Source organism: Barbatula barbatula, assembly GCF_947034865.1.
Source record: "Barbatula barbatula genome assembly, chromosome: 1".
NCBI classification, from domain to species: Eukaryota; Metazoa; Chordata; class Actinopteri; order Cypriniformes; family Nemacheilidae; genus Barbatula; species Barbatula barbatula.
Genome location: NC_136766.1, coordinates 4115798 through 4125529, shown reverse-complemented (window position 1 = coordinate 4125529; position 9732 = coordinate 4115798). Strand labels below are relative to the sequence as shown.

At 39.1% G+C, this 9732-nt stretch overlaps 3 protein-coding genes across 8 annotated transcripts in view; 1 reads left to right on the top strand and 2 right to left on the bottom strand.

The window, feature by feature from the left end:
* Window positions 1-414: 414 nt before the first annotated feature.
* rpl34 (ribosomal protein L34) lies at window positions 415-2902 on the bottom strand. The gene is made up of 5 exons (XM_079459019.1): window positions 2803-2902; window positions 2341-2411; window positions 2166-2265; window positions 660-763; window positions 415-543 (listed from the first exon to the last, which is right to left on the bottom strand). The coding sequence occupies exons 2-5, from the start codon at window positions 2403-2405 to the stop codon at window positions 459-461; spliced, it is 354 nt and encodes a 117-aa protein (XP_079315145.1). The 5' UTR covers window positions 2406-2411; window positions 2803-2902; the 3' UTR covers window positions 415-458.
* A 2007-nt stretch (window positions 2903-4909) lies between these two features.
* On the bottom strand, window positions 4910-7266 carry senp8 (SUMO peptidase family member, NEDD8 specific). 2 transcript variants are annotated; one of them, XM_079467038.1, is made up of 2 exons: window positions 7164-7266; window positions 4910-6662 (listed from the first exon to the last, which is right to left on the bottom strand). In XM_079467038.1, the coding sequence occupies exons 1-2, from the start codon at window positions 7193-7195 to the stop codon at window positions 6005-6007; spliced, it is 690 nt and encodes a 229-aa protein (XP_079323164.1). In that variant the 5' UTR covers window positions 7196-7266; the 3' UTR covers window positions 4910-6004. The 2 variants fall into 2 exon arrangements, with proteins under 2 accessions (XP_079323164.1, XP_079323165.1); XM_079467039.1 differs by having other exon boundaries at window positions 4916-6662; window positions 6750-7185.
* A 149-nt stretch (window positions 7267-7415) lies between these two features.
* Window positions 7416-9732, top strand: part of myo9aa (myosin IXAa) — an 88706-nt gene continuing 86389 nt past the window's right edge. For all 5 annotated transcript variants that reach the window (XM_079459350.1, XM_079459349.1, XM_079459351.1 and 2 more), the window contains exon 1: window positions 7416-7740. The gene's annotated coding sequence lies outside the window, so the exon portion shown is untranslated. The remainder of the gene's footprint in view (window positions 7741-9732) is intronic.

The window sequence follows — 9732 nt, the reverse complement described above, 5'->3', positions numbered from 1 at the left end:
ATCATATATACAATATAGTTTGTCCACTTACTACATTAAACTACAGCTTCATTCAAAAACATGCATAAATGCATGAGCAGCTACCAGGAAAAAATGACTTGACCCAGTTTGTTTCTCAGGGTTATAACAGATACCAGGCTGTTAAAATCAGTCTTTGAACCATTTTTTTCTTTGCTGTATAAGTTTTTGTCAAATTAAACAAATGTGTATTTCACTTGCACAAACTTTTGATACTGACTTCAGAATATTTTTAGTCCATTTTTTAAATTCATGACTTTGAAGCACTTAAAGGCAATCTTTGATCGAGTTTTTTTATACCAAAATATAGATACTTTAATTTGATCAACGCTCAAAACATCAATTACTTTCATCACCTGCTTTTCAAATGAGGGAAATCTGCACAGGAAAGACATGTCAGTGGTTTCCAGATGTTTATTTTAAACCGTACAATTACACAATTACTTCGCCTTCTGGCTCTGTGCCTGGGCCTTCAGTACTTTGACAACGATCTTCTGCTCCTCGATGAGGAAGGCTCTCTTGATCCTGAAACATAACAGCCAATGTGAGTCACGTGCATATACAAAGTATACAGCAATTTAAGATTCTAAAAATGTCAATAAACCATTGTGCAAATATTTTACTAGTTTTCAGTCCGTTACCTGTCTCGTACACACTTGGCGCACATGGAACCGCCATAAACTCTGCTGACGTGCTTCTTGGTTTTTGACAGCCTCATGAGGACCTGAGGTCTAACAGCACGAATCTGTTCAGCAACAAACAGAAGAAAATTATTCAATAACGGAGCTCTTTGAAACTAAATTAATTAAATGGGTAATCTTAAACTACCAGAATAGGTTTAATTCTTTTTAAAACCATTAGATGAAAAACTGGTATTCGTATTTCTTTTAAACAACTTCTGAAGAGATGAAAACCACATAATATGCATAATATTGTAGTTAACAGTAGTTATTCTTTTCCGGAAATATCAAAAGAAAGAAGGTCCATGCTATTTTATATTTCATAGATCTCGCACATGCTACAAAAAAAAAAAAATCGCTCTGTGACATGAATTAATTTAATTGTGTAGCACGTGTGTGATACAGTTTGGCAGGTGCATTTGACAGAGCCACTTTAATTTGTGCCAGATGCTACATTTATAAATACCTATTTTAATATTTACTATAGTAAGGTTCAAATATTGTATAGTACAAAATAATTTTACTGTAGTAATGCTATAGTAAACAGTATTTTATGTACAAATGTATTTACTACTGTATAGTAGAGCATTGAAAATACAAAATTCAGAAGAATTAAACAATTTTGGTAAGCACTTAAGTTATATGACCATAATATATCAATTTTAATAACTAAAGCATTTTCCGTTACCTGTCAATTTATGTGATGACCCGAACTTGCGTTTGGCGATACAGACATATACTTGCTACTACAGTTTTGACCTGTGCCACAAAACCGGTTTTATGTGCAAAATAAATTAACGTAAACCCTTGGCTGTAATCTCTCTTAATGTCAAAACATCTGCGATTTATTTCATAGTTTTATCCTCAACATGTTTTATACAAGTGTGACATGAATCTTCCAAATTCCAGTACAGTCCAAAATGAACATCGACAAATAAACGAAACCGTGTGTTGTTGCCAGCTGACCAACAGCTTTCTTAGAAACCGTAATATAAATCCGTTAAAATGATTAAGTCTGACGTTCACTAGTGTCTGTGACTACTAAAATATCGAAGTGTACTGCTTACTAAAATATGTCTCATAGCTCAACAGGTTGGCAGCACAAGTCATGGGTTCGAATCGTAGCGAACACGTACTGCCATCATTTCGCAAAAGCACCTGCCAAATGCACAACATAATTGAAGTGACAACTTTTAATAGGATCCCTAAGGTTTCTTTTCTTCCTATCCCAACAAATCAATGATCGCTTAACGGAAAACCATCAAAACAAATACGAAACCGTGTGCGCATGTGTACTGTGATGCATGTCAGCAATATAAAAGAAAAACGTCAACCAAACATACAAATCATGCATCTGATGGCGGCGTATTTCTTATCAATATATATCCCACGGGGATCAAATCCATCACAAAATGTATTGAGCTAAATGAACTCCAGGATTTTCAATGTATGAAGTGAACTACTTACACCACGCAGTCTACCCGGGCAGATTCCGCATGCTGACTTGGGTGCTTTGCCCGACTTCTTGGTATACAGGTACACAACTCGGTTACCTGGGGTTCGTGACCTGAATGACGTAATACACAGTTTTTAACAAAACGTAACAGTTGTACGGCCTAGATGCACAAATGCAGATGCTTACAGTCTGGTCTTGTTTGAAGTGGTGTTGTAGGAAAGCCTACGACGGTAAGTCAGACGCTGCACCATCTTGACCTGAAAAAGAAAGATTTGGAATCATTTCGGCACACGAGTGTTTAGCATGAGCCTATTAGCATAGCCAATTTAGCAATTATAAACACCGGTAAAATAGTTTTTCAGTTGCACAAATGTTTTCTGTGTGTGTTACACATTCAACACTCTTGTAATGTACATTTTAAGAGCTTAACGCGACGACACGCTGACGCAAAAGACAACTTCACAGTTTCAGCGCAAGCCGCAACGAAATGTGTTTTACGACCCAAACTGACCTAATATCGCAATGATTTGCACCGCTAGACTTTAAACTACACGTACACGACTAAATCTCGTATGTTTTGTGTACTGGAACGGCAGATTATAGTGGATGTTTGAAACGGATATTCAGGGAGAAAATAATCCGCCATACCTGTTATCACTGCAGACGGAAGAGGAGGGACCAAAGCCGGATGAGAGTTCAAAACCCTGCCTGCGCCGGAAACGAAAAGGCAAGATAAAAGCCGTCGCGTTTAAAATGTGTTTTGTGCGTGTAGTTTAGATTAATATGAAAAGGCTAATTTATGGATAATAAATGTCTAAAAATACTAAACAATACTTTTTAATAATATTTCAAATAAACGAAATATTATAAAATAGTCACACTTAACAATAACGTTGCATTAGTTAAATATCAATAAGTTAAATATTAAATATGAGTGTCTGTACGCATCCCCTTCACTGCGTTTGATTCATAATCTTGTCATTGAAAGATTCAATGATTTAAAAAGGGACCTTAGTTGACTGCTGGGCAAATACGTTGCCCGAGTAACATTCGTGAGTTAAGCTCGTCGTCTTTAATAGTTCCAAAAACATAATATTCAAACAAATATTTAATCAAAACAATTTATAATGAGAAACAAATAACGGCGTTAGAAAGGTGCAGTTCACCTCTTTACCATCAGAGGGAGACAAATACTCATGAATCAATCGCGATGATTTCAGATAAAATCGCAACTCTGAACCTAAGAGCTTTTCTAAATAACATTTCTAAATGATATATTTGCGCAGTGTGCCTGTTTGCTGTTTCAACAGTAACGATAACGCGGTGTTTGTTGCTGTAGTTTTTGTGGCCCGGTGAGCTGTAAATCAGGGTTTACAGAGACACCAGGTTCACGGCTACAGGGGTCATGCAGGTAAAGCAGTAAATCACATTCTACATACACACCTGGGTCACGGTGGCCATGCCGTCACGTGATCGCTGTTATGTGTGGAATGCATTAATGCATGCTGGAGCAGTTGACCCCACTGGAAAAGGTCATCTGCTGTGAGCAATGGCCACTGTACCCATCCTTGTCGCAGTTATCTTTAAGGTCAATTCACATAGAGGCACATACAGTATTTAAGAGTTTTGACATTCATAATAATAACATTGAGCCGTTTGAAAAAACAGCGTAAAGTGAAAAAGTATAGAACGCAGTTCAATAAAACGGCACGTTCAGATGAAAGGTTACTCATCACACGTGAAACACTATAGCTGTCCCTTTCACATCCTGTAACTATGACTCCAAGCCATGTTATAATGTCAGCTAAACTTGACATATACGCCCCATACATAAGACGCAAAAATTCTGCAAAAACCTATAGATGTTCTTTTTGCAACAATATCTATTGTTTAACTTTGTCATGAAATGGACATCCACACTTTGAGTTGAGAATGAAAATACTAAATTCTATAAATCATCAGAGTTTAGCACACGGATCTGAAGGTTTTCTAGCAATCCTAAGCAAAAGAGTTGAAAGGTCACTCGCAATTTGGTGCTAAATATGCTGTAGCTGTGATAACATCTCACTGGCAAGTGTTGGCAGGGCCGAGCTTTGAGATGGCCCTCCAAATTCAACATTACAGTCTGTGCACCTTCAATCCCGCCCTTAGGAATTTTACACACCAGAGGAACATTCTCAAATGACACCACCATCGGTTCACATGCGAGTACAGTTTTACATATGTCAATCTTATCTCTCTTCTTCTTTGTGTACTTGTGAGTTTTTAAGAATAGAGGCGAGATCTTTTACAGAATTGTGGGTGTTCATCATGACGCCCTTGAGATTTTTTGTGTTCACCTCATACTGTAACAGAATATTGTCAAGCACACGGTTTGATCAAAAACATGCTGTACTGTTAACATCACACTTAACATTCCCATGTCATCTACTGTCAGAGCACACAGATTAACTCTTCAAGGCAAGAAGAAAGATTCTGTCATCATTTACTCGCCCTCTTGTCATTTCAAACCTGTAGGACTTTCTTTCTTCCGGAGAACACAAAAGAGGTTGATTAAATGATGACAGAATTTTCATTATTGTGTGAACTATCACTTTGAGGCCAAAGTCAGTTGGTTCCCGGGGCACACACACACGGATAAATGCATACCTGTCAAATGCATAAATTATCATAGAGCGTTAACAGAAGAGTTTACTTCCCAAGTGTTTGAGATCATCTGAAGCACATTACAGTAATGAATAAAAAGTAAAGATTTAAGACAAAACAATGTTTTATTTATTTAAAGCATTTAACAACGTAAAACAAAATCTGTAAGTATAATGCGATTATTGGTTTAGGGTGTAAATGTTATTTGCAGGTCTCGACTCAGACCACAGCACACAAATAAATAAGACAAATAATGTAACACGTACAAATATGAAATCAACATTTAAGTAAAAAAAACTTGCTGATATTCCCCGCGATCAATGACAAAATTTTTGCTCAAAGTAAACAGCATCATAACAGAAACAGATGTTCCCTGCATGCAATAAATACGTAATGGGGCGATACGTAATGAATGTCATACGCTTTATTTAGTTCCTCTAAACTAAATGTGTTTATACTCTCAAGATTAACTGTAAACATGCATTTGCTTGTGTGAGGTTACAAAGCATTTTTCAGCTCAGAGCGAGAGGGTGCAGATGGGTAATAAATATGAGTCTGCTATTTTGTGTCCAGCCCAACAGCATGTACAACATATCCTTGGCAAACGGTAGCTAAGACAGTAAATATACAAAGCAGTTCACATTCTTTGTCATCTGTTGTCCTTTGAAAATAAGCCCTGAGCAAATGGTCTTGTAAACAAGCATCACATTCAGTTAAGTGAAGACACTTTCCTCATGCTACTAATCCGCAATAATACATTATTGATTTATGAACTTGTGTTGTACTGATAACTGATAAGATACACTTCACAAGTCTGTTTTTAGTGAAAGATTAACCCACATAAAAAGCCAAATTTATTCTTTCAGACCAACATGAGTTTTTTTCTTTATCTGCCGTCATGCTGAATGTATTGTGTGACACTTTTTTTGTACAGAAAACAGCTGTGTGAACATCTTGAGTGATAAAAAAAATCAGCATCTGTGTTCCACAAGTAAAGTCATACAAGTTTGGAACAACATGAGGGTGAATAAATAATGAGAATTTATTTTCTAGGCAAAGAAACCCTTTGAGAATTTGCCACACAATGTTTTTATAAGTACCTGCTGTTGCAAACTCCGAATACATTTTATTGTGCAGGATTGAGTATGATGAACAAATACTGCTCATGCGAACAAGGCGATTGCAGATGCATTATTTAACCCGGTCAGTCCTTGGCGAGTCTCCGTATCAATGAATGCCATTCTGTCCTCTTCCGTGTTATGTAGGTAGGTGTTATCTCAGTGGGCAGATGGGCACAGCCCTGAACTTTACAGCTCTCGCAAAGAGCCTCTGCATTACAGATCACGTACATGCCGCAGTCATAACTGTTCTGCTGCGAGGGACACTGCCCCTCCACGAATGGCACTTTATCCCGAGCACCCAGAAAAGCCTCCAGCTTGGCTGAAATACGGCGGGCGTGCAGGGAGTTGCTTCCGCTCTGGGAGTCGTAGTGCGTGAACTGGTTGTTGTCACGCTGATACATAAGCAAGCTCCAGTGGGAGCCACCTGCAGTTTGGTTAGAGTTGTCATTGACGGCCAGAAAAACCCAGAGACGAGACGTGAGACTCAGAGGCTCCAGGAAGATGGAGAGCTCCTCTTGGCAGGAGGCGTACTTGATAAACTGGGTGACCTCAGGGCTGATGAAGCAGACCTTATCGCCCAGGTTTCTGAAGCGCTCGGTTGAAAAGTACTCAAAGGCAAACCCAATGACCTGATCGTTGAGCCAGTGAGGACCGTCTAACAGTGCCACGTCTGAGTGCCGGAGGAGACTGTCCTGGTAGCTCAGAACCACTGGATCCATCCTCGAGTGATAACAGCAGTTACTGCAATGATGAACATACAAAAATAAATAAATACTTAGACAATATACTGATCATCTATAATAATGGTCTGTATATTTACACACACACCTTGATCTTTTATTCATTGTGTGTCTTTATATGTAAAGCCCATTGAATGACATCACGTGCTCTAAATGTGCTATATAAATAAACCTGCATTGCCTATACATATATGGTACCTTTGTGTTTATACTGTATTCGTCGGTTTACCATCAGTACTCAAATCTTACTCTATATTATGCAAATCCTTCAAATATACTCGGCAACTTGTTGACTTAAACGACTATATATAATATTAATAAAACCTCATTAGATTGCAAGAGGTTAACAAATGACACAGACGAAAACTGCACTGCGTTCTGAAGCGGGCCAACCAACGTATCATGATCAAAGCAAAAAAAGCACTTTAATTCTCTTCGTTCTCTACGTTTACAACAATATAAAATAAACTAAGTTATAATTAGACACTCTACCGTCTCCTACCTTGACAAAGCGACAGAAAAGTGAGCTCTCATAACGTCAACTCCGCATAACCATCAGCGATGACAGCAGGTGCCGTAAACCATCAACAATGTCGCATCTACCCACGTCTTGCGACAGTATTGAGGACCAAACCGCTTCCTCCCCTCCCGCATACGCCCCTTTCTCTATCGCGACGGTGATTGGCTCGCCGTCATGACGCAACAGCCAGCGCACCGTTTCTCTGGGAAAGCTGACCCCGCCCCGATTCCCTCAGCCGCAGCGTGTGCGCGCGTCCGGCGCGCGTCCGAGCACAGATGAGGAGCAGCACTGATTACGCAGAAAAAACAGGAGTTTCAGCGAACGACTCCCGCGAGACAAGAAACGCGGCACTTTGGGACATTTTCAATGGGAAAAAGCTCGTAGGCATTTTTTAAACGAGAATGGCGCCGTGGCGCGTGTGTTCGGACACGGGAAAGTTCGCGCAGAGGAACATCTGAGGGAGAAAAATCTTGGATATTAGTGACTCGAGCTACGCTGGGTTTGATATTTCTTAAAGGAGACGCGCCGCGCACAGATTTGTTACGTCGTATCCAGAGAGGTGAGCCGCGTTCTTCGTATTTGTGATTTAAATCATACAAACTCAATGTTCCCTTTAAGGCTTTCTCATCAGTCACATATGAAAGTTGATTTATGTGTATGGCGACTATATTGTCACGCGTCTTTTGGAGTGTCAATAGTTATCACGTAGAAGATTGCGGAGGAGTAACTTTAAGCTGACATTTCAGTCAGGCTGAATAAATACATCTAAGCGTGACAGATGTCCAGGGTGGAGTTGACGGTGTGCGTGTGTTATCCAGGGCTCGGTTCTGGTGCTGCGGTCATCACGGGACAAATGTGCACCGTCATCCGGACCCGGTCAGAACGAGCTGAGTGTCATCTTGCTCTCTTTTAACACCAAAAGTTACTGTCGTTGCATTAGAGAGCAAAGTGACATCCGTAAGCAAATTGTACTTAAGCTTGAGCCACTTTTGACAAACTTGTCCCATGTATTAGATGCATGAGTCAATTGTCCATCAAGTTCCTTGCAATGTTGGCTGGAAAAGTAATTTATTAACTATAGACTATAGAGCTTAGAGACTTAATACTTTTTTAAACAAGTACGTGCATTGTTTTATCATTTAAAACGGCTTTTTACAATGTTTCGCGTGTTTTTCAACTTGGATTTGTTGTTTGTGGTGACATTTTAACCGAGTGTTCAAATGCTTCACAGCACATTTCTCTGAAATATTGATCTTTTATAAACACAGTTTAAAAAAGTTGGTGAGAGATAGCACAGGTGATCCTGGGAATGTAAAGGGTCCGTCTCAGCTGTTAGGGTGTCATGAGAGATTGGGTCTTTACTTCAGACTTTACTCTAACAACTGTTCTTCTGGATATCTGACACCCATAATACGGTCTAAAATCCTCCAAGAGGATTTTGATCATCACATTGTGCATGCATGAGGCTCCCACGTGTGCATGTTTGGTTTTTGTGACTATCCAGGCTGATACCAAGTCAACAGTGTCGTTGTGATAACTGGTATTTTGGTTTCTTTTTGTAGGAAGTGTCCGTAGAGATTGCGCACGTTCAGCTGTTCACTATGTGCACTGTTTTAAAATATTAATATGGATCAGAAATAGATGCTGCATCGTATAGCCTGGAGGAGAAAGAAGGGCTGAGTTGGAACACAGATGCGGTTTTTGTAAGGACAGAGATGTTAAGTAGACTCGGTATGATGAAACTGTCTGAATCGTTTTTGTATCTAGGATACCTAGTAATATAGGATATGAGGACCATGGCAGGATATGGCCATAGGAAGCAGTGAAACCGAAGCCCTTAAGTGTACATTTTACAATCTGACTGTATTATAGGGTTGTTGTTACAGTTAAATAGTGTTTTACGGTCTGGACTTCTCAGGGTGACATAACAGAGATGTCTCGACCTGCTAAACTGTTAGTGTCATTTTGTCTCTGAAATATGAAGTAGAAGGTTTTAGCTCCGCTGTAGACAGTTGGCTATTTGACTGAGACAAATTGTGGACTTTTGTAAACAGAGTCTGACAGCTGACAAGGGGTTGAATGGGTCGTATTGCGGGTCTGTAAATAACTGAAGCCGGCCAGCAGATATTCAGTACAACAGACATTTTTGTTTGCTACTAGTCAAATTATCATCGAGCAATAACTCTTTTTGGAATATATAATTTATTTTACTGACCATTTACTCATTTTGGACCATTTTGGACCTCAAACCTTGTGTCATTTCATTCAAAACAATTGATTTGGAGTGTTATCGTCTGGTGATGAACATGCATAAGTACACAATGGTTTTTCAATCATAAAATGCAACTTTGTTGGGTTATGTCTTATTAAATCAGAGATGGAACTTGTTTTATTTGGTTGATACCTTTGAAAAGTTTCCCAAATTAATCAAAAGTTAGTCTTATTGTTTTAACAGCACTTTATCCTTCGAAGCTGGCATGGCGTTTAAAATATGGATGTGCACGAATGTTCGAATATTTGATCCGCAATAACTATTCGAAAATAAGAAATG